The sequence below is a fragment of the Thalassophryne amazonica genome, chromosome 2, assembly GCF_902500255.1.
Source record: "Thalassophryne amazonica chromosome 2, fThaAma1.1, whole genome shotgun sequence".
NCBI classification, from domain to species: Eukaryota; Metazoa; Chordata; class Actinopteri; order Batrachoidiformes; family Batrachoididae; genus Thalassophryne; species Thalassophryne amazonica.
The window spans coordinates 82507256-82531905 of record NC_047104.1 but is presented as its reverse complement, the minus strand read 5'-3'; the positions used below and the strand labels follow the sequence as shown (position 1 = coordinate 82531905).

General features: G+C 47.1%; 1 protein-coding gene across 1 annotated transcript in view; it reads left to right on the top strand.

The window, feature by feature from the left end:
* The window catches only part of LOC117503826 (globoside alpha-1,3-N-acetylgalactosaminyltransferase 1-like), a 36715-nt gene that overhangs the window by 2260 nt on the left and 9805 nt on the right, over window positions 1-24650 (top strand). The window contains exons 2-5 of the mRNA XM_034163091.1: window positions 1600-1713; window positions 4281-4397; window positions 11493-11626; window positions 12819-12896. Of these exons, the coding sequence (XP_034018982.1) occupies window positions 1600-1713; window positions 4281-4397; window positions 11493-11626; window positions 12819-12896 (443 nt within the window). The remainder of the gene's footprint in view (window positions 1-1599; window positions 1714-4280; window positions 4398-11492; window positions 11627-12818; window positions 12897-24650) is intronic.

Here is a 24650-nt window from a genome sequence, read left to right as displayed (position 1 = left end):
AGCAAGGAGGCAAAATAAATAAATAAATAAATAAATAAATATTATGTGTTGATTTACAGCAAGAGTGCGCATTTGGGTTTGTTGGAACAGCCAAGATCTGTCACTGTAGAAGGATTCATAACTTGTAATTTGTGCTTTGTTACTGACTCTTATGGAGAATGTATTTAATTACGTAGAGAGGACACACCCAGATAGTGTCGCACGGCATCTCCACAACACACAGAGGCAAAACGGAGTAATTTTAACATTATTTTATTTTTTCTTTGTCGCTCATGGGATAATTTTCTCGCATTCAGACAGAATAGCCTGAAGCCTGTGGAAAATGAGCCATTAACGAGGAGCATTGACTCAGCTTCTGGTGCAAAGTGCAGCTCGTGGAGGCGAGCAGAGTGTCCGAATGCAGCACCGCAGACATTCAACAAATGGGTTACACCTGTAGCGGACGGAGCCAGTCTCCCATCGGCCTGAACACCCACACCAAGGGCTGCAACTCACCAATCTGATGGACAATCTCCGCCGCTGAAACTGTGATCTGAGTTCTGACGGAGGAACTGGCGCAATGTGCTAAAGTCACAAAGGAACATTTTTCATCCACAAGAATTAAATTATTTTCAGATGTTGTTTTCCAAACTCAGGAAGCTTTGTGTAGATTATTTTTCTTCAGGATCGTATGATTATGAATTCCACTGAAACAGGTAAGACTTTATTATTTACTCTGTGTGTGAATTTACGCCGCATGATGGACTGCAGCTTTCAGCCAATAAATGGACAGCACTGACTGACATATTTCGACTTAAGAGTAATTTACATGAAAGCCTGTACAAAATCCATAAATTAGACGCATCATTGTTTAAGCTGCCGTGTTCAAAACGTATGAAAATGGTAGCGACTTATAGTCCTGAAATCAAATGAAAAAAAATGTGCATGAAAATCCCCATTGAGAGGTTGACATCACACTGCTGTAAAGGCATATTGGGTGACGTAGTATCGGAAACATTTTATGATTACAAGTATGAGTAAATGAATACGAGATCAGGGCGATACCTGATACTGGTATCAGGATCAGAGCATTGCTAGATGGTGCTTCTAGAAAAGCTTTGACTTGGAACACAGGAATTCGGAGTGAAGAAGAAATCCAAGATGGTGACAGAGTAATACTGCAGCTGTATCGCTTATAAAACATTGTGTTGAAGTTTTCCTAAACATTGCTGAATTAAACGGGCTAACTGTAATTATGGCCTACTTCCTTTACATACATCAATGTTACAAATACACCATCAGGCACGGGTGGTGGCCAAGTGGTTATTGAACGTGGTTTCAGTGCAGAAGCTTCCCTGTTCAAACCACCTCTGTCACATTTCTCCATATAATGTTGAGTTTCATCAGGAAGGCTATCCAGTGTAAAATCAACATGCAGATCCACCTTGGATCTGCTGTGGTGACCCTGAATGAAAACAAAGGAGCAGTCAAAGGGTCTTACTTAAATGAAAGAATACACCATTATTCAACTCTTTTCCAGTGGCTTCAGAAGTTATAGTTACAGTCATATAGTGTATCATTAAAATTAGTTTTTATTTTATTTGTTTTTTGGCTGGTCAGGTGGCACTGGGTGAGGGTCGGAACATCACAGTCATCTCTGTTCCTTCTGCTGTTCGCTGGCAGGATGTAGTTCTTGGTAGGATGAAATGGGCAGCCATTCTGATTGACAAACAGGTAAGTGTCACTGTCACTGCCACTAACAAACGGATCATATACAAAATTAAAATGATCATCTTTTTATGGACATGAAAGAAAGAAGCTTAAACTTTTAAATATTCATCACACAATGTTTGCTCATCGTTGACAAATTGCTAACAATGACAAATTAAACACCTCTGCCAATGTATTCTCAAAACAATTAAATTTTAAAAGTTGTTCATATGTGACTGATTTACAGCAAACTCCTTAAAAAACTGTGTGTGAGTGCTAACATTAGGTACCCTCATACACCGGGCGCAAAGCCCACCGCAGTTGTCATATTTACACCTGCGTCCTCTAAATCACAGTCCATTTGTGCTCTTGTGGACATGTTGGTCTCAAAGTGAGCTGAGGTTGGGCACACCACTGGTGCACTGATATCGCCCATCACCACAGAGTGTTTGTGTTTTAGTCAGTTAAAAACCACATCTAAAATCCTGCACTGTCTTGCACTGTACAGAGATTGCAACAGTCTGGACTTCCTTATAGTATAAGTGGATTCCAGTGGTGTGCACAGCTAGCGAAAAAGTTAGCTTCGATAACCGCGAAACCGCAAACTGAAAAGTTAACTTTTAAACCGATAAACCACTAAAAAATTTTGCAGAAGCTACAGCTAACTGCTAACTTTCAGTATTGACTCTAGTACACTATCAGCTACTGACATGCAAGTTTTGAGTTTAAGCACCGCCAGCAATTCTGAGTATAGCTGTACGACCATCACCTGACATTCCACCTTGTTGCTTCCAGTCTGACATCCCCTATGACTTTCTTGTGCCATCCTCCTGTCTCCTAATTTGTTCAGGCCTGGCAGACTGGCTGGTCCTCTCAATTGTTGTTTTGGTATTCCTTCTTTCCTTCTCCCTTCTTCCCCACTTATCATCACCATGGTGTCTCTCCTCTGTGTTTTGGGTCTTCTGGTGACTCCCCTTCAGTTGGTGGTGGTGGTGGGGGGGGGGTGATGGGTAATGTTACAGTTTGGCACTTCTTGTCTTTTGATTTTTGCGGTTTTGTGCTCACTGTTCCTTTGTTTTATATTTTCACCATTTTTTGAGTTCTCCTTTAGTTTCATGCACTGGTCTTTGTCTTAGCATCTTATTCATAGTTTATTTGAAGTTATATTCACTCTGGGTTCCTTACTGTTTGATATGTCACTTTTTGTCGATTTCTGTGTTTTGTTGGCATGGTCCTGTCACTCTGTTTTTCACAGCTGTTCCACATCAAAATCACAGCACTTGTCACTCATCTCCTCATCATGCATTGCTATTTACAACCTCAATTCCAATGAAGTTGGGATGTTGTGTGGATGTTGTGTTGTGTCAGTGTGGAGCACAGCTCTCCCGTGTATACTCTGTATGCTCAACACATCACCGTGCCGTGCTGTGTCAGTGACCATGGTGCTGACAGTCTGTCATGTGTGGAAGACACATGTCCCTCCTGCCGCCAGGAGGGACATGTGTCTTCCACACATGTCCTGCTATGTCCTGCTCAGAGGTCAGTGCATGCATGAGAGCGAGTGGATGAGCAAATCAGTGTATGAATGGGTGAGTGAGTGAGTTACAGCACTCGGCACATCTGTCTGCCAGTCTGGACACTTTATTTATGTTTCTGAAAGATGCACTGTCGCCCCAGTCTGAGGTCAAGAGCACTCTGGAGCAGGTTTTCATCAAGGATGTATTTGTAAATTGCTGCATTCACCTTTTCCTCGATCCTGACTAGTCTCCCAGTTCCTGTCACTGAAAACCATCCCCACAGTATGATGCTTCCACCACCATGCTTCAGGGATGGTGCCTGGTTTCCTCCAAACATGACTCCTGGCATTCACACCAAAGAGTTCAATCTTTGTCTCATCAGACCAGAGATTTTTGTTTCTCATGGTCTGAGAGTCCTTCGGGTGCCTTTTGGCCAACTTCAGGCTGGCTACCATGTACCTTTTACTAAGGAGGAGCTTCTGTCTAGCCACTCTACCATACAGGCCTGATTGGTGGATTGCTGCAGAGATGGTTGTCCTTCTGGAAGGTTCTTCTCTGTCCACAGAGGAATGCTGGAGCTCTGACAGAGTGACCATCAGGTTTGTGGTCACCTCCATGACTAAGGCCCTTCTCCCCTGATCGCTCAGTTTAGACAGGTGGCCAGCTCTTGTCGTCAGACTGTGGCGATGGTTCATCTTTCAGCAGGACAGTGACTCTAAGCACACAGTCAAGTTATCAAGGGACTGGCTTCCGGACAACTCTGTGAATGTCCTTGAGTGGCCCAGGCAGAGCCCAGACCTGAATCCAATTGAACATCTCTGGAGAGATCTGAAAATGGCTTTTCACCGATGCTCCAGTCTGAGCTCAAGAGCGCTCTGGAGCAGGTTTTCATCCAGGATGTCTCTGTATATTGCTGCATTCGTCTTTAAGTTTAGATGGCTCATTTTTGTGAGATTAATATTTAGTAACCATGGCTGCAGATGTGTCAATATTTATGTCAAATTTTAAATTATACTGTGTAAAACATATCTTGTTAATACTATCAGTCTTATAATTGATCTATAATATTTTCAGATCAGAAATGAAGCAGACTACCTGTTTATGATGGACATCGATAGCATCTTCTACAATCGCTTTGGAGCCGAGTCTCTAAGCCAACTGTCTGCTGTACTTCACCGTGGCTACTACAAGGTTTTTCTCTCTTTCTAACAATAATAATATTCTTTGAATGGAAGAATGGAAAAATGAGTTACACTGGTAAAGAACATACAGTACCTCTGTCGGGGTCATAATGGCCAACCATTTTCTGTAGGCTACAGGATTAGCACTCTGGACACTGTAAAATTATTCCCCAGCTCAAAACCACGTGAGGGTGGAAACGGATGGAAACGGAGTGCCTCATTTGAGAGAGTGGCGTCAACTCAGAACATGGTGTCATTTTGGTTCTAACTGCGCTGAACTATTGAATGAACCTTTTATGTTTTCAGCCTTTTTTAAATAATTTAACCACATACAGCATCACATCCAGGTACAGGTGCTATCAAAATAAATATAAAAATAGTTAAGCTATCAAATTTACATAAATTTACTATTTATGATCATTTATTTAATTAATTTAAAGCCTGATTTATGCTTCTGCAGCTCTGTCACTCCGTGTCATACAATGACACAAATGACAGTTTTAAAGTTATTATGGACTAATTTGACCCTCAACAAGCATTTCTTTCTACAATTATCAGAGGTGTGACGAAGTCACTGTCAAGTTATTCTCAAGTCATCAATCTGCATGTCCAAGTCAAGTCTCAAGTCTGCTTGCAAACAATTGGTGGTCATTATGACTTCAGACTTGATTTGGGACTTGCTTATTCATGATTTGAGAGTGACTTGATGGTGACTTCGTCCCACCTCTGACAATCATCACCTCCAATTCAAAGGTAAGCAGTACAATTTCCTCTTTTTCCGACTTCGTGCTGTAGAGTTGCGGACTTTTCTGTTCCATTTGTAATCAGCATGCACACTGCAAAAACTATTAAAATATGATGGCAGATGAAGCAGTGAAAGCAGAAAAGTGTCAAATCACAGCCTTTGCTGTGTCTGATTTAAAAGGCGCACATCAGGCTGCCAGCAATTCTGACTCGGAGCCGTGCTCGGAGTCTGAGCATGGTGTGAAAAAAAATAAATGATCAGGCTTTTAATCACAGAAATGACTCTGGTCCCATTTGTGAGGGGTGTAATGGAAATACATAGTGATCAGACAGGAAATTCAATCCGATGTGAGCAAAACTCTGTTGTAAAAAATCCATTATATGTGGTGTTTATTACATGGAAAATACAACCCCAATTCCAATGAAGTTGGGACGCTCTGTAAAATGTAAATTAAAACAGAATACAATGATTTGCAAATCCTTAAACATATATTCACTGGAATACACCACAAAGACAAGATAGTTAATGTTCAAACTGATAAACTTTGTTGTTTTTGTGCAAATATTTGTTCATTTTGAAATGGATGTGTTGGGGAAAGTGAAATGCACGCCAGGGGGCGTAAATGAACGGCCAATAGAGAATCGAATTAATACAATTTATTACTGCAAATGTGCACAACAGGTCAAAATATGCTTTTTAGTCCGTCAATAGCAGTCTAACAAAAGGTGACGCGTGGGCAGGCCCGAGGATAGGAGATGCATAACCAGAGAAGAGCCGGGACCCACGATTTACCTGTGTGGTAAACTGTTAACTCGGCAGAGTTCTGATGTCTCTCCCAGGCTTTTATGGGTGGTGGTGATGAATGATGAATGACAGCTGTCAGCTCCGGGCTCCTGGTGGACTTCCTGCGGCAACTGCGCCCTCTGGTGCCTGAAACCTGACAACAGGCAGGACGCCCTCTGGTGGTGAGCCAGCAATACCTCCTTTTCGGGCGGCCCACACAACAGGACCCCCCCCTCAACGGGTGCCTCCTGGCACCCGACCCGGCTTGTCGGGGTGTCGCTGGTAGAAGTCTGCCAGGAGGGCGGGATCCAAGATGAAGCTCCGCTTCACCCAGGAGCATTCTTCTGGTCCATAACTCTCCCAGTCCACCAGATACTGGAAGCCCGGACCCTGCCGATGCACGTACAGCAGTTTCTTGACAGTCCAGGCCGGCTCGCCGTCAGTGATGTGGGCAGGAGGCGGCACTGGTCCGGGGGGGCAGAGGTCCGAGATGTGGTGTGGTTTGATCCTGGAGACATGAAAGACCGGGTGTATCCGCAGTGAAGCTGGGAGTTGAAGCTTCACTGCGGCGGGACTGATGATCTTGATGATTGGGAATGGTCCAGTGTACCGGTCTGTTAATTTAGGCGAGTTGGTTTGCAGAGGGATGTTTTTGGTGGAGAGCCACACCTCCTGCCCAAGCTGGTAAGCTGGGGCCAGGGCTCGTCGGCGATCTGCATGGCTCTTCGCCCGCGTCCGGGCCTTGAGGAGAGCAGGGCGGGCAGTCTTCCACACCCGACGGCATCTCCTCAGATGGGCCTGGACCGAGGGGACCTCGACCTCTCCCTCTATTGCCGGGAACAATGGGGGCTGGTACCCCAAACAGACTTCGAAGGGGGAGAGGCCGGTCGCTGATGAGATCTGACTGTTGTGAGTATACTCAATCCAGGCCAGATGTTGACTCCAGGCCATCGGGTGCGCGGAGGTTATGCACCTCAGTGCCTGTTCCAGTTCTTGATTTGCCCGCTCTGCTTGGCTGTTGGTCTGGGGGTGGTACCTGGACGACAGGCTCACGGTGGCCCCCAGTTCTCTAGAGAAACTCCTCCAGACTTGCAAGGAGAACTGGGGACCATGATCTAAGGCGATGTCTGTTGGGATACCATGCAGACGCACGACGTGGTGGACCAGGAGGTCTGCGGTCTCCTGGGCCGTCGGGAGCTTCGGGAGGGCCACGAAGTGGGCCGCCTTGGAAAACCAGGCCACTATCGTCCGGATGGTGGTCATTCCCTGGGACACAGGGAGACCCGTGACAAAGTCCAGGCCGATGTGGGACCAGGGGCGATGAGGCACAGGAAACGGCTGGAGGAGTCCTTGCTCGGGTTTATGGGTAGCCTTGCCGCTGGCACAGGTCGTACAGGCCCGGACGTAATCCCGGGTGTCAGCTTCGACTGACACCCACCAGAACCGCTGCTGGACCACTGCCATAGTTCGGTGCACCCCTGGATGACAGGAGAGCTTTGAAACGTGACAGAAGTCCAAAACTGCAGTCCGAGCATCTGGTGGGACGTACAGCCGATTTGGTGGTCCACTGCCGGGATCAGTATGTCGGGTCAGGGCCTCCCTGACCACTTCCTCGATGTCCCACGTGAGGGTGGTGATGACAGTGGACTCCGGCAGAATGGTCTCTGGTGGATCCGACAGTTTTGGTTCAACTTCCTCTTCATGCACCCGGGACAGTGCGTCAGACCGTTGGTTCTTTGTCCTGGGGCGGTAGGTGATTTTGAAGTTGAACCTAATGAAAAACAGTGACCAACGGGCTTGCCTGGGGTTCAGACGCTTGTCTGGATGTATTCCAGGTTCTAATGGTCAGTGAGAACAATGAATGGGACCACAGCTCCCTCCAGCAAGTGTCTCCACTCCTCGAGGGCCTCTTTCACCGCCAGGAGTTCCTGATTGCCAACGTCGTAGTTCCGTTCAGCTGGGGTTAACCTGCGGGAGAAGTAGGCACATGGGTGGAGAACCTTGTCGGACTCCCTACTCTGGGACAGCACGGCTCCTATCCCTGAGTCTGAGGCATCCACTTCAACAATGAACTGGCGGTTTGGATCGGGCTGCACCAGAACTGGTGCAGTCGAAAACCGGCGTTTCAACTCCCTAAACGCAGCCTCGCACCAATCCGACCAGGTGAAGGGGACTTTTGTGGAGGTCAGGGCAGTAAGGGGACCAACAACCTGGCTATAGCCCTTGATGAACCTCCTGTAGAAATTTGCAAAGCCGAGGAATTGTTGCAGTTTCCTATGGCTTGCCAGTTGGGGCCAATCTCTCACCGCTGCTACCTTAGTCAGATCGGGTGCGACGGAGTTGGAGGAGATGATGAACCCCAGGAAGGACAAAGAAGTATGGTGGAACTCGCACTTCTCGCCCTTCACAAACAGCCGGTTCTCCAATAACCGCTGCAGGACCTGACGTACATGCTTTACATGGGTCTCAGGGTCCGGAGAGAAGATGAGGATATCGTCTAGATATATGAAGACAAATCGATGCAGGAAGTCCCGCAAGAGGTCGTTAACAAGTGCTTGGAACGTCGTGGGGGCGTTAGTGAGGCCGAACGGCATGACCAGGTACTCGAAGTGACCTAAGGGGGTGTTAAATGCCGTCTTCCATTCGTCTCCCTTCTGGATCCGAACCAGGTGATAAGTATTACATAGATCAAGTTTGGTGAAGATTTTAGCTCCATGCAAGGGCGTGAACACTGAATCTAATAAGAGCAACGGGTATCGGTTGCGAACCGTGATCGCATTCAGCCCTCTAAAATCAATGCATGGACGGAGTCCGCCGTCCTTCTTGCCCACAAAAAAGAAACCCTCACCCAACGGGGAGGAAGAGTTCCGGATTAACCCGGCAGCTAAAGAGTCCCAGATGTAGGTCTCCATTGATTCGCGCTCAGGACGTGAGAGATTGTACAGCCTGCTGGACGGATACTCAGCGCCTGGAACCAAATCAATGGCACAATCATACGGTCAGTGTGGGGGTAGCATGAGTGCCAGATCTTTGCTGAAAACGTCAGCAAGATCATGGTACTCAGCCAGCACCGTTGTAAGATTGGGGGGGGACTCGGACCTCCTCTTTAACCGCCTCACTGAGTGGCACCAAGGATCTTAGACACTCCCGGTGGTTTCGCTCCATTGAGCCACAACCCCAGACAGCCAATCGATCCGGGGATTGTGCTTCACCATCCAGGGATAACCCAAAATAACTCTGGAGGTAGAAGGTGCTACTAAGAACACGGTGTGTGATTACTGGAAGAAGGGTGCCATCTAGTGCCTGTACTCTCAATGGTGAAGGAAGGACCCCCAGGGGGAGCCCTACCTCCTTAGCCCATCTACTGTCCAGTAGATTCCCCTATGACCCCGTGTCCATCAGTGCTGGGGCATTAAGGGTTAAATCCCCACAGAGGATTGTGACTGGGAGTCGTGCGGATTTACGTGGTGTTCCCGCGTGTGTATTATGGCTCACCCTTAGCCCAGTCTCTAGGGGCGAGCGTTGGCATTTAACCGCTTGGGGCAGTTTTTCTGTATGTGCTCACTCGAGCCGCAGTAAAAACACTCTCCACGGGCCAGCCTCCTTTGTCTGTTATCAGATCTCATTTCGGCCCTGCTCGTGTCCATAGCTTCGTCAGCAGGGGGAGCTCTTGTCACGTGGAGCGCTCTGGCTTTGGAGCGGGGGGCCTCCCCAGTAAGGTCTATTCCAGAGTACTGGAGAGGAGAATTTGACCGATAGTCGACCCTTGGATTCAGGAGGAGCAGTGTGGTTTTTGTCCTGGTCGCGGCACACTGGACCAGCTCTACACACTCCATCGGGTGCTCGAGGGTTCATGGGAGTCCGCCCAACCAGTCCACATGTGCTTTGTAGATCTGGAGAAGGTGTTTGACCGTGTCCCTCAGGGCACCTTGTGGGGGGTGCTCTGGGAGTACGGGATCCGGGGTCCTTTGTTAAGGGCTCTCCAGTCCCTGTATGACTGTAGCAGGAGCTTGGTTCACATTGCCGGTAGTAAGTCAAACCTTTTTCCAGTGCACGTTGGCCTCTGCCAGGGCTGCCCTTTGTCAATGGTTCTGTTCATTATCTTTATGGACAGAATTTCTAGGCGCAGCCAGGGTGTAGAGGGGATCTGGTTTGAGAACCACAGAATCTCACCATGAGTTTTGCACCATGAGTCATGTGCCCATTTGTTTTTTTTTGTTTTTTTTTACCTTTGTCATGTCGGCACTCTCTCAATTAAGGTACTCTTGTGCTCATGTGTAAAAGTAAGTCCCTTCGGCTGCTCCCTTGTTTGCACTCGGGGTCGCCACAGCAAATCCAAGGTGGATCTGCATGTTGAGTTGGCACAGGTTTGACGCCCGATGCCCTTCCTGATGCAACTCCACAATACATGGAGAAATGTGGCAGGGGTGGGATTTGAACCCGGAACCTTCTGCACTGAAACGAAGCGCATTAACCACTTGACCACCACTCCTGCCTAGTGCTCATGTGTCATCTCCATAAAAAAGGATTGCCTGAACATCCAAATTCTTGAACTTGAGACATTCCCATAAATTGTCCAAAATGTCCAAAACTATTTTCTGAGCTTTGTATTTTTAGCCATGACAAGAATGACATAGGGTACTGGAGAGGGTCTGACCCACTAATTAAAACTTATTTAAAAGCCCCACTACCACTCCTCAACATAATGGTTTTGGAGTTAAAACATTTATATGTCCTCCTTACCAGTAATTGTAAATATTACATAATTTCCATATTTATGCCTGAAAGAATCTTGAAATATGATTTGAGATACCCCTAAACTGGACCACAGTATTTTCTAACATTAGTTGAACATATTGTCTGCCTGCCTCACTCCTATTGTTGCAATGACTCAAAAATTTAAAACACTTCACTTTCTTGCAATCAGTGGTCCTGAATTACATTGTCGACTGTTTACATAATGCTGATGTTTGCTGCTTCCTAACTTTGGATTAAAATCCAGTGTTACAAACTTATATTTGTTAAATAAAACTAATATTGCCTGACCAAACTAATTTGTACGGCCTCGTCTGTGTTTAGTGTCTGAAATCAAACCGATGGGGTGATCACATGTGTATCTTCCCTGTTGGTACACAGGCAAAATACATGATATGAATGAACTATTGTGATTATGACAGTGCTTTTATATTTACTCTATCATCTCATTTTCTGGTCTGACTTTAATCAGTTTTTTTTCAGTTCGAATACCAGGGCAAGTATCATAATAAAGGAATCTGTCAGTCAACGAGTCAAGTGAGTGAGTGGGTCTACAAAATTACCAGCATTTTTATAACTAGGTAATTCAGCAAAAAATACTACATATTCAGCTCAGAAATTTTGGCTTCGGACTGATATAAGTGAGGACCAGTGAACCTTCAGTTTTGGTAAATATTGGCATATTTTAACATGATAAAACAAAAATAATGAAATAAAGACATGGAAGTCCATTTTGCCCATGAAGCTTTGTTCCTCATCAGAGGATCTTGGTGGCCAACGATGGCTTGTTTTATTTATATATTTATTATTTCTATTACTCAGAACACAAATAGGGATGCCTTTCCATATGAGCGTCGTCCTGAGTCCAGAGCCTACATTCCAGCTGGACAAGGAGATTACTACTACACTGCAGCTGTCTGGAGTGGATACTTGGAGGACATGTACAAACTAATCAAGTAAGAATAACGTCTTCTATGTTATGTTATTTCTTTCATTTTGGTGTTTATTTGAAGCAGCTGTTTGGTATGACCAGAACTTTAGCATGTTTTTCTGTTTGACCGTGCACATTCATTTTTGAACCTCTGTGACATTATAGTAGAAAAAGCTTGAATCTTCGACTGGACTGGGTTGCTTGATGCAAGGACGTTTCGCTTCAAATCGCAGAAGCTTCCTCAGCTAAAATTCTTGCTCTGGTGGTCTGACTTCTGTCTTGAATCTTGTAGAGAAGAATAATCAAGAAGTCACAAAAGCTGGAGTTTTAAACCTAACCAGACCCCTCCTACCGAGATGCAGACTGCTATAGGCCAGTGACTAAACAATAGCTCTAATTAGCACCTATTGTGCTCTAGTTAGCACCCTCCTAATGACAGGGCAGCTGTCCCTCATAATGATGGGAGGGACCCTCTCCTGATGGCTCCCTTGACAACTCTGTTGATGATGTTTTAACTTCCTTGTCCTCAAACTTTTGAGGACAAGCAAGTTAAAATATTAGCCAGAGAGAAGAAATGGTTTGAGAGAGGGGTCAAGGAGGCATTCTTTGTGAAATGTTTGAAACCCAGCCTTAACCGGGGAGGGGGTCTGAGACACGCTTTATCCCCTGTTTACAATGGGGTACTCAGGTCAAAGCAGTTTCAGTCTTTTGTTCATGGTAGAGTCATTCACGTCATCAGCAGAGTCGTCAAGGGAGCCATCAGGAGAGGGTCCCTCCCATCATTATGAGGGACCGCTGCCCTGTCATTAGGAGGGTGCTAACTAGAGCACAGTAGGTGCAAATTAGAGCTATTGTTTAGTCACTGGCCTATAGCAGTCTGCCTCTTGGTAGGAGGGGTCTGGTTAGCTTTAAAACTCCAGCTTTTGTGACTTCTTGATTATTCTTCTCTACAAGAGTCAAGACAGAAGTCAGACCACCAGAGCAAGAATTTTAGCTGAGGAAGCTTCTGCGATTTGAAGCGAAATGTCCATGCATCAAGCAACCCAGTCCAGTCGAAGATTGAAGCTTTTTCTACTATGGAAACCACCTGGACAACTGAGAGCCTACACAGAAACTCTGTGACATTAACGTAATCTAATTAATAATTAGTAACTTATTAAATACTCTTGCTACTGTTCTTTCAGTTAAAACTGAGATAGAATTCTTTCTTTGCTCAGATACTGTTATGAGCAGTCAGAGGAGGATTCCAAGAACAATACTGAAGCTGTATGGCAGGAAGAGAGTCATCTCAACAAGTATGTATATCAGGTTAAAAGCAATACTCAGATTCAACCTGCCAGGTTTTCTAACATCGATCGATCTGTCTGTCTATCAAGCAAGATGCATCTGTCTGTGTGTATGTGGCTTGCATATCTCTCTGACCATTTCAGATTGGCCTCAGCTTTCAGATATGGCTTGCAGATAGCATGATGATGTGCATCTTTTAGTAAGAAAATTTTGGTCAATTTCAATTCAATTTATTTTAATTTATATAGCGCCAAATCACAGCAAAGCTGCCTCAAGGCACTTCACACAAGTAAGGTCTAACCTTACTAACCCCTAGAGCAAGCAAACAGGTGACAGTGGTAAGGAAAAACTCCCTGTGATGATTTGAAGAAGAAACCTCAAGCGGACCAGACTCAAATGGACTACCCTCTACTTGGGCCATACTACTGGCACAATTGACTATACAAATATACAGGAAATTTTGGGACTCCAGGACAGGTGGCTTGCAGACAAAGAGACCACTCCCATCTCTCTATGGAGCCGCACCTCAAACAGAGAGAGAGAGAGAAAAAAATAACAGTATAATTTGTCAGCATTAAGCAACAAGAGAAACAGAAGAAATACTAAGGTGATCGCTGGCCACTAGCCCTAAGCTTCACTAAAAGAGCCAGACTAGTAGTCTAGTGGTTAAGCAATGGGCTTGAGACCAGAGGATCCTCGGTTCAGAGGACCCTTGGGCAAGGTCCTTAATGCCCAAGTTGCTCCCGGTGTTTAGTTACCACCTTGCATGACAGCACCCTGACATCAGTGTGTGAGTGTGTTTGTGTGAATGGGTGAATGTGAGGCATAATTGTAAAGCGCTTTGAGCGTCTCATGCAGATGGAAAAGCGCTATATAAATGCAGTCCATTTACTCTTCCGCCACCTACATGACTGTAAGCTACAGTAGAGAAACACTTTAGAATATTGGCAAAGTTTATCACAAGGTTGGGACTGCATGTGTTAGGTCTTTGTGTATGTCAGTGTTGACCTTTATGTTTAATAAGTTAGATACTTTCTGTGACTGCAACACAAATCTACATACGAGTATTAATAAAGTAACCTGAACTTGAGCCTCTAGAATCTTCAGTCTTAAACCCAGAAGCCTTCTGCAGCCACTTCCCCTCTCACATACTGAATGGACAACAAACCTGATACGGTAATGCCATTCTATTGCAACACTAGCAGGAAAATGCCCAAAATGTTTAAAGCTACTATTGGCCACCATTTCAGGTTCATAATCGGCAACGACAAAAATGAGCTTGACAAACACAAAGCGAATTCCAAGGCATGCCAAATGGAAGTGAAGTACTGCAGAAATATGACTGTATATGAATGTGAGAAGTAAACTATAGTCAGCACAGAGGGTGGCCATTACAAGTGATACCACTCTTAAAGTTTGCCAATTTTGCAACAACATGCCAACACATGCACATCCATGTTGGTAAGAAGTCCATAAAAATAAAAATGTAGCTTACATTTCAAACAAATGCTGTTGCCAGACTGTCTGCAGCTCACCAAAACAAATTTATACTTATTACAGTATTCCACCATACATACCCTTTACCTCAAAAAAGAAATCTAACCAGCACTTTCAAAAATAATGCAACAGGCATTACTGTTTTTGCTTTTCCCCAATGGCCAAAAAAACAAAACCCATCGGAAGTGGTACTTTCACATTTGTGGAATGGAGTTCAACTCCCTACAGTGTCCTTGCTAAAAGCCAAAATATATGAAAGGACAATAGTTATCAATCAATCAATCAATCAATCAATCAATCAATCAATCAATCAATCAATCAATCAATCAGTCTACACATTTCACAACAAACCTAAATGTCCCTGACTCACATTATCAATAACTACTGTAATCACATCCATATGTTTGTGCTTCATGTACACTAACTGTTTATTCCTTCTGTTACTCCCTCCTAGCTCTTACTGTAATGCTGCCCCTCACAAAGTACAAACTCAAACTATTCCGCACTTTTAAATTTATTCAAAGTCACAGTGGAATTCAGCCCTGGATTCTGAAGAACTTCTCTCACGCATTAGAGCCGCCCATTCAGAACCACGAACAATGGACACAATCAGTTTTATAAAACACACCATGGGTGTAACAACGGCGGACCTTATTTCACAAAATCCTTCCTTTATTGGTCCCCGTGGTCATTCGAGGGAGGTCCCACCCCCTGCCACTGCATGATAATGGGACATATGATTTATAATGTAACCTTAATCTCTTTGTTCTGTTTGGTAAAACCGGTTAAATCCAGTTCGACATTCACATTCCAACAAGTTGTTGTTGTCCATTCGGCTGCTCCCATTTTGTTTGGGGTCGCCACAGCGGATAGATCTGCATTGGTACTTGGCCACAAGTTTCACACCAGATGCCCTTCCTGACGCAACTCCATTGTTACCCAGAGAAACACACACAGCCGCTGGTGTTCCAAAGAGGTCTCCCATCCAAGTACTAACCAGATGCCGCACTGCTTAGTTTCTGAGATCTGACAGGATCAGACTTACACAGAGCAGACCGACTGCCTATGCACATTCCAAAAAGTAACAGACTAAAAGTATGTGAAACAAAGAATACAATCTTTAAGTAAAATAACTACTTAATATCAAAACAAATAAAGAAAACAAATAACTAAACATTAGTTAACCACACAAATATATCTAACAGCTCCCCCTCTTGACATGACACAGTCATGTCAATTCAACATCCCGGTGCCTCCAAGACCTCAGAGTGGCATCCCAGATGCCAGCCCCAAACATCCAGATAGACTGCAAACAACCCCCTGAGATCTCAGTTGCAGCGGAGGGAAAACCTGGACCCATAATGCTCACTTCATGAACGTAAACCTCCAAGGTCCACTGGATGAGAACCATGGCCACAGGAGATAAACCCTCTCACACACCTGGTTCCCCTCCAGCACCCGGATCCTACACAAGCAATATCCACCCCACTAAACAATCACACAAATAAACATGATAATCTAATTCTATGTCAGGGTCCTCATGCCTCTCCTGGACAGCATGGATGTCTACTGACATCGCTCCACTGGGGAGGACTAACAGGGGTTCCCTGTATGTACCCCATGCCCCAGTCAGACGTTACATGACACATTATTCATAAAACACTCACTAATACTAGAAAGAAGAAAAGGATAAAAAGAAAAAACTACCTAATTAATTGGACTCTTCTACTTCATACATCTAAACATTCTGCCTAGGCAGTCTAAACGCAAGTATCTAACAACTCATCATCATCTTCCTCCATCAGTCTTGGATCTTTGTCTTCCAGTCCTGCTGGCTCAGGAAAGGAGACCAATGGAACTACTTCTTCAGGGACATATTGTGACATTTGATAGGGGGGAGGTGGTATCCTCATCTTTTTATCGAAGCAGTGGTGATGCACTTGAGACACAAGGGACACAGCAGCAATAACACAGTACCAATTCAGAGATTGCTACTATAAGCGATATCAAAGTCGAGGCTACTAATCCCTTACACTTGCCAAATTGACATTCAAACCAATTACCTATTGCATTAAGGATCCCAGAGTTTTCAGTCAGTTCTGCTGAGAGTATTTTCAGCCCTGAGAGGGCTCTTGACACTGAGCCATCAGGAGCAGTATTGTTTGGTATAAATGTGCAACACTCCTGGCTAAACATGTAGCATACACCCTTGTTTCTCTGCCAAAACCATATCTAAGGCCAATCGAATTTAGTAGACCATCAAGGAAGTGGGGGCCAATTGTTCATGTAATCTCTGTCACTGCATCTCTAGTTAAATTATTCAATCGTTCTACATTGAAATGTATATAGTTGATTCTATCTACATTTTTGTTTATAGTGCACCACCAACACAATGAAGATTCGAACCCAGCTGCAATTTGATTAACTAATTTGTATTCACCTGGAACCCTTCTAGGTACCCCAATCGCATCTATATAAGTGGGGGAATCGGCATACATGTCGAAAGCCATGCGTTTTGAAACTGGCAATACTCCGGCAGGGCGTCTCTGACCACTCCATTCTGCTGCTTGATCAGTCAGTGTCAGGATGGCCGGTGTAGACGTAGGTGTAAGAGAAAACACGTTCTTTATTCCAGGCTCAGGTACAGTACTGTTGGAGTGTGAAACCTAATAACTTGTGGAGTTTTTACCTTTTCACATGTTGGAGCAGACCTTTTACCACGGTACTTAACTGAAAACCCAAGACATCAACCTCCTGGTTGGAACAGAATTATTTACTTCTGTTAAATACCTGTGAACCATAACATCAACATGTGGACAGCAAAACTACTTACCTTAGGTCACACACCCCACGTGTCCATTGATGCGAAATAAGGAAGTCAGTCTCAATTTATAATGTAAATTGTCCTGGAAGACAGACCTCTTATGCGGGAATTTAAAAACAAATTATTATTCAAACAAACAGAGTGAGTAAAGATAAGTTTACCAGACACAGAATTCTGTGGATTTGTTTGGCTGGCTCCTCCTAATTTAATTCTTAACAAATTACCAGCAGGGGAGAGAGAAGAAAAGACTGAAGACTCTCTGACTACACTACATTTTTATAATCAGAATCTGCTCTTTGTCGATTGGCCAGAGTCCCATCCATCTTCACGGTCCAGCAGTGGTCTTCTCCCATGGTCCACCCACTGCACTGTCCTCTCCTTTGTTCTCCTTTGATAGGCAAAATCTCCTTCACATCATTATCAGCTTGCCTTGGGCCTACTTGGCATGGTTTCCAATTCAGGTCAACTTGAAATGATACTTCAATTGACATCATTGATAAAGAAATGATCCTCCCATGTGTGTGCTTAACTGATCAAAAAATGCCATGTCATGTTTAGGCCATGTGGCTAACTAGGTCAAACTTTAAAGACATGAAAAGCAGGGCCTAGTGTTAGTGGAACCACTGCCTGCTGGTCACGTCTTTTCACAAGTTAATGCAAGGTGCTTAGCTTTTACAAGATATACTTTTGGTGCAGACAAAAGTACAGAAACTTACTGTGAAGATATCAGGAACATATTGACCCAGTGCAAACTTGCTGACAGTTATCGCTCTTAACCTCACATAACCCCAGCAGAAATACAACAGTGTATTAACATGGGTTTTAGAGAGTCTGAAGTAAGTAATATTATATGACATATGTATTTCTAAGTAATGTTGTGTGGGCCGCCAGAAGAGGAGGTACTGCTGGCCCACCACCAGAGGGCGCCCTGCCTGAAATGCGGGCTTCAGGCATGAGGGGGCGCTGCCGCCTTACAGGAACAGCCGAGGTGACAGCTGTCACTCATCAACTATGACAGCTGTCACCGATCATCTGCACTTCACCCCGGATAAAAGCAGGATGACACCTCCACCACGTCGCCGAGATATCGTACTTCTTTGAGAGGTAACTTTCTCTGCCTGCATACTATATTGATTGATTGCAAGAGCTACTTTGTTGCAGCTGTCTACCCAGAGGACCGGCGTGGGTCGCGACTGTTTCGTTCTACTTCCCACCAGATAAGTGGTACTCAGACGCTGCACGAGTGTGTGTTAGAGGTGGAGGTGGAATTCCCACCGTTATTGTTACGGGTTGTACACACACCCACACTTGACTGTCTTTGCTCTCCGCCAGCAGTACCAGATCCGACATGCTGAGACGGTGGCCACCTGGGGACTTCGGGACCTGGCGGCTCCAGTATCCTTCGGGTTCGGTGGCGGTGGAAATCATGTGGTTCCGGTTCATCTCCAGACGGACGTCTCCTATCGTCGAGCCTGCCCACACGACACCTTTATTCATTGACTTGACATTTATTCCCTGGAACTGATCAGGGAATAAATGGAAAGTAAAAACTAAAGCAGAACTAAACTGGAACTGACTAAGTAATAAGCTTAGGCATGAGACAAATAAAGTCTATAAGACCGAGAACCCCAAGGATAACCAACAATATGGCCGAAAACCGGTTCTGGAATCCAAGGACGGAAAACAGTACATGTAGCCCCAGCAGAAGGACGGCCACTGGGTGGACTCTGGTGCACGGATATGTCAGGGACCCGGCTGAAGGCTGGGCCAGGAGGGCGACCATGGGGCTTATCATAGAGCATGACTGAATCAGGGAACCGCCTATTGGGGACATTGGCCTTTAAGGCGGAGTCAGAGGAACATTGAGGAACATTCTTAAGGCTGAAACCTTTGGACCATTTGATTAATGGGAAGCTCACTAAGCGGGGAAGCCATAGAAACGCATAGGGTAACAAAACCCAGATCGTTCCATATAACCAATGAGCAGGAGATTCACTATGGGTTCCCAGACCCCAAACCCACTCAAGGGAGCGCAGGAATCCAAGTCCTCAAAATTGCAATTAAAGCACAAAAGTAAGCACCCAGTGAGGGTCCTAATGAAGCACACGGGTCATTTATCCAATAGCGTAAAACGTTCATCACCCTATTGCAGGATTTGGAACACAGCCCAAGAAAAGCACTTTCATTAGTGAATGAGCAAATATGGAAAACGCAGTCTCTCAAAAAATTGCAAAAAACAAAAGTCTTTCCTAGTTAAATTCAAAGAAAAATTGGTCAAGAACCAATGACAGGATTCAGCTACCGTACAAGAGGAGTTAATTCCCACAAAGTGACAGTCTTTCCCCTGAGGGGACCCAAAGAAGGGAGTAAGCTGGCAGTTCATCATTAAACACATGACAATTATTAATTTCACAAGATGCTGACATGTTACCCAGCTCAAGCTCTGACATGATTTTAACAATTTCTCAACAGATTTACAAGAAAACATTCTCAGGTTTTGGCATAGTGCTTTTAAGAATTTTCTAACAGATATGAAAGAAAACCCTCTCAGGTTCAGATGTGGTACCTTTAATGTATTCCAAACTGATGCACAGGCATGAAAACAAATCAGCAAAAACCCAATGAAAACATAAAAGTCACTAATCGTCCCGCTGTTACTATTCTCAAAAGTTGTCTTTGGGATGAATGCTGGAGCATCCAGGAAAACCTCTGGGCCGGCTGCCCTGTTCAGCTGCATGTGCGTGTGAAACGCACTCACAGGTGCCGCTGCCAGCCATGATGCAGGGTGCAAGGAGAACTCCTCAGTGGCCACCAAGGGTAAATTTGTGGGGGAGCACATGGAGAAGTAGTCAGTAGCAGGAGACAATGAGGCGGAGCGGACCAGTAAACACACAGCCGGTGGGACAAAGGCAGCAGCTTCGCATGATATCACCAGTGGTGCGGCCGCGTCGCACATGGAAGCAGGGTCGGAGGCAGGTAGCAGAGAGGCAGAGCAGGCTGTGGATCATTTAGTAGATGATGATGATGAAGCGGATGTAGAGTGCGCAGAGACAGGATCAGCTGATGCTGCTGAGAGAGCTGTGCTGGGTGGCATAGATGATTCAGGACTGGGAAACGCCGCCAGTATCGCTTAGCGTGCTGAGGCGGAGCTGGCAGGTGCAGCCATGGAGGTGGGGATTCCCACAGAGGAGTGTGTCGAGGCTCACTTGGAAGGGATCACCGGTGGTGACGTGCTTGTACCAGAAGGCTCAACTGGCGTCATCGAGGACACAAACTGCCCAGAAGGACAGGTGGGCATGGCTGCCAAAGTGTGGTCAGGTGAAACAGCAGCAACAGTGTCATTGGTGTAGTAATCTCTGAAGCTGGAGCTTGTGATTTCGGCTGAGGCGCTCGTTGTTTCCGGGGCTCTGGCACCGGAGCTTCCCGGCACAGATGCGCTGGGTGTCTGTGTTGTGTGGGCCGCCAGAAGAGGAGGTACTGCTGGCCCACCACCAGAGGGCGCCCTGTCTGAAGTGCGGGCTTCAGGCACGAGAGGGCACTGCCGCCCCACAAGAGCGGCCGGGGTGACAGCTGTCACTCATCGGCTATGACAGCTGTCACCAATCATCTGCGCCTCACCCCTAATAAAAGCAGGACGACACCTCCACCACGTCGCCGAGATATCGTTCTACCAAGGAGGTAACTTTCTCAGCCTGAGTGTTACTAACATTGTTTTCAGTAAATACGTTGTTGCAGCTGTCTTCCTGAAGAACCGGCGTATGCCGCGACTGCTTCGCTCTGCATCCCGCCAGATAAGTGATTGACAGTAGCTGCATGAGTGTGGATGTGAGGTGGAGGTGGAATAACCACCATACTTGTTACGGGGTGTACACACACCCACACCTGACTATTTTTGCTCTTCGCCAGCAGTACCAGATTCGACACGCGGAGACGGTGGCCACCTGGGGGACTCGGAACCTGGCGGCTCCAGTATTCTCCTGGTTCGGTGGCGGAGGAAATCGTGTGGTTCTGGTTCTTCTCCTATCGTCGAGCCTGCCCACACGACACCTTGATTGATTGACTTTGTATACATTCTATAATCTGCTGTGTGTAGTTGTGGCATTCACAACAGTTAAGTGTTCAAATTTGACTTCTCCTATTGTCCGTTCATTTGCGCCCCCTGTTGTGGGTCCGTGTCACTACACTTTCACAACAGGATATCTCGGCCAGCGTCATGGACTCCGAGGGGCGTCACTCAGCAGTTGAACAACCAATGGGAGAGCAGGGTGCACAGGCGTCTGCAGGAGGCGTGATTGGTGAGTTGCAGCACATCCTCACCGCCTTTACTGCTCGGTTGGATCAGATGGCCGAGCAAAACATCCTCCTGAACCGCAGGGTGGAGGCTCTCTCCGCGCAGGTGGCAGCGAGCGCTCAGGGCGCTGCTGCAGCTCCTCCTCCTGCCGACCCTGTGCAGGATATAAACGTTCCACTGGTCATTCAACGACACCTCCCACCATCCCCTGAAGCATACATAAGCCCCCCAGAGCCGTACGGAGGTTGTGTGGAGACGTGCGCAGACTTTCTTATGCAGTGTTCGCTCGTCTTTGCACAACGTCCCGTCATGTACGTGTCTGATGCTAGTAAAGTAGCTTATGTGATTAATTTGCTTCGAGGAGAGGCACGCGCTTGGGCTACGGCGCTTTGGGAGCAAAATTCACGGCTCCTTCATACGTACACTGGGTTTGTGAGGGAGTTCAAAACCGTGTTTGACCACCCTAACAGGGGAGAGACCGCTTCAACTGTGCTGCTGTCAATGAGACAGGGACGCCGGAGCGCAGCCGCTTATGCAGTCGACTTCCGCATTGCGGCTGCGAGGTCCAGTTGGAATAACGCTGCGCTCTGTGCCGCCTTCGTAAACGGACTGTCGTCGGTCCTGAAGGAACACCTTGTGGCCAAGGACGAACCGCGGGAATTAGATTGGCTTATCGACCTCGTTATACGGTTAGACAATCGGTTGGAGGAACGCCGTCGGGACGAGACAAGGGGCGTGGCCGGGCACGCGCCGTCCCTCTTCCTTCCAGGTCCGAAAAAGGTCCGCCCTTCCCACGCTCCACGGCCTCTATGCTCCGTGTGGCTACAGCTCCCCCTGCTGACGAAGCTATGGACACGAGCAGGGCCACATTCAGACCACCGAATAGACAGAGGAGGCTTCCCCGCGGGGCGTGCTTTGTCTGCAGCTCAATTGAGCATCAATTGAGAGACTGCCCCGAACGGTTAAACACCAACGCCCGCCCCTAGAAACTGGGCTTAGGGTGGGCCAAGACATTCACGTGGGACACACACATATTTCCACACGACTCCCAGTTACAATCCTTAGCGGGGATTTAACCCTTCAGGCCCCAGCACTGGTAGACACAGGGTCAGAAGGGAATCTGCTAGACAGCAGATGGGCCAGGGAGGTAGGGCTCCCTCTGGTGGCGCTTTCTTCGCCATTGCAGGTGCGAGCACTGGATGGCACCCTACTCCCTTTAATCACACACAGGACACTACCAGTAACTCTGGTGGTGTCAGGGAATCGTTTTTTGTGACTCCCTCTACCTCCCGTGTGATTCAGACCTGCCATCGGGTGTGTTTAGGATCCTCGGTTCCTCCCGGTTCCCAGGCTAAGGAGCAGGTCAAAGTCCCTCCCAATCTGTCGGCGGTGCCGGTTGAGTACCACGATCTTGCTGACGTTTTCAGCAAGGATCTGGCACTCACCCTTCCCCCGCACCGTCCGTACGATTGTGCCATTGATTTGATTCCAGGCGAGGAGTTCCCGTCCAGCAGGCTGTACAAGGCTGAGACCTACATCCGGGACTCCTTAGCTGCCGGTCTGATCCGGAACTCCACCTCCCCGATGGGAGCAGGTTTCTTTTTTGTGGGCAAGAAAGATGGCGGTCTTCGTCCATGCATTGATTATCGGGGGCTGAACGAGATCACGGTTCGCAACCGATACCTGTTGCCTTTGTTAGATTCGGTATTCACCCCCCTCCATGGAGCCAAAATATTCACAAAGCTGGATCTTAGAAACGCATATCACCTGGTTCGGGTCCGGAAGGGAGACGAGTGGAAGACGGCATTCAACACCCCGTTAGGTCATTTTGAGTACCTGGTCATGCCGTTCGGCCTCACTAACGCCCCCGCGACGTTCCAAGCTTTGGTAAATGACGTCTTGCGGACTTCCTGCACCGATTCGTCTTCGTATATCTGGACGATATACTCATTTTTTCTCCGGACCCTGAGACTCATGTACGGCATGTACGTCAGGTCCTGCAGCGGTTGTTGGAGAACCGGCTGTTTGTGAAGGGCAAGAAGTGTGAGTTTCACCGCACCTCTTTGTCCTTCCTGGGGTTTATCATCTCCTCCAACTCCGTCGCCCCGGATCCGGCCAAGGTCGCGGCAGTGAGAGCCATAGGAAGCTGCAACAGTTCCTCGGCTTCGCAAATTTTTACAGGAGGTTCATTAAGGGCTATAGTCAGGTAGTTAGCCCCCTGACAGCCCTGACCTCACCAAATATTCCCTTCACCTGGTCGGATCGGTGCGATGCCACGTTCAGGGAGTTGAAACAGCGCTTCTCGACTGCACCCATCTTGGTGCAGCCCAATCCCAGTCGCCAGTTTGTGGTTGAAGTGGACGCCTCTGACTCAGGGATAGGAGCCGTGCTATCCCAGAGTGGAGAGAACGATAAGGTTCTTCACCCGTGTGCCTATTTTTCCCGCAAGTTGACCCCAGCAGAACGGAACTATGACGTGGGCAATCGAGAACTCCTAGCGGTGAAAGAGGCTCTTGAGGAGTGGAGACATCTGTTGGAGGGAGCGTCAGTGCCATTCACGGTTTTTACTGACCACCAGAACCTGGAGTATATCAGGACCGCCAGGCGGCTGAACCCCAGGCAAGCCCGCTGGTCACTGTTCTTCGGCCGTTTTGACTTCCAGATCACCTACCGCCCAGGGACCAAGAACCAGAGGTCGGATGCCTTGTCCCGGGTGCATGAAAATGAAGTCAAAACCGAGCTGTCGGATCCACCGGAACCCATCGTACCGGAGTCCGCTATCGTGGCCACCCTTACCTGGGACATGGAGAAGACCGTCCGGGAGGCCCAGGCACGGAGCCCGGACCCCGGAACAGGGCCAAAGAACAAATTGTACGTCCCACCAGAGGCCAGGGCTGCCATCCTGGACTTCTGGCACAGTTCCAAGCTCTCCTGCCACCCAGGGGTGCGAAGGACTGTGGCAGTGGTCCGGCAGTGCTTCTGGTGGGCGTCCCTGGAGGCTGACGTCCGGGAATACATCCAGGCTTGCACCACCTGCGCCAGGGGCAAGGCGGATCACCAAAAGGCACAGGGACTCCTTCAGCCACTTCCTGTGCCTCATCGCCCCTGGTCCCACATTGGTCTGGATTTCGTCACGGGCCTCCCGTCGTC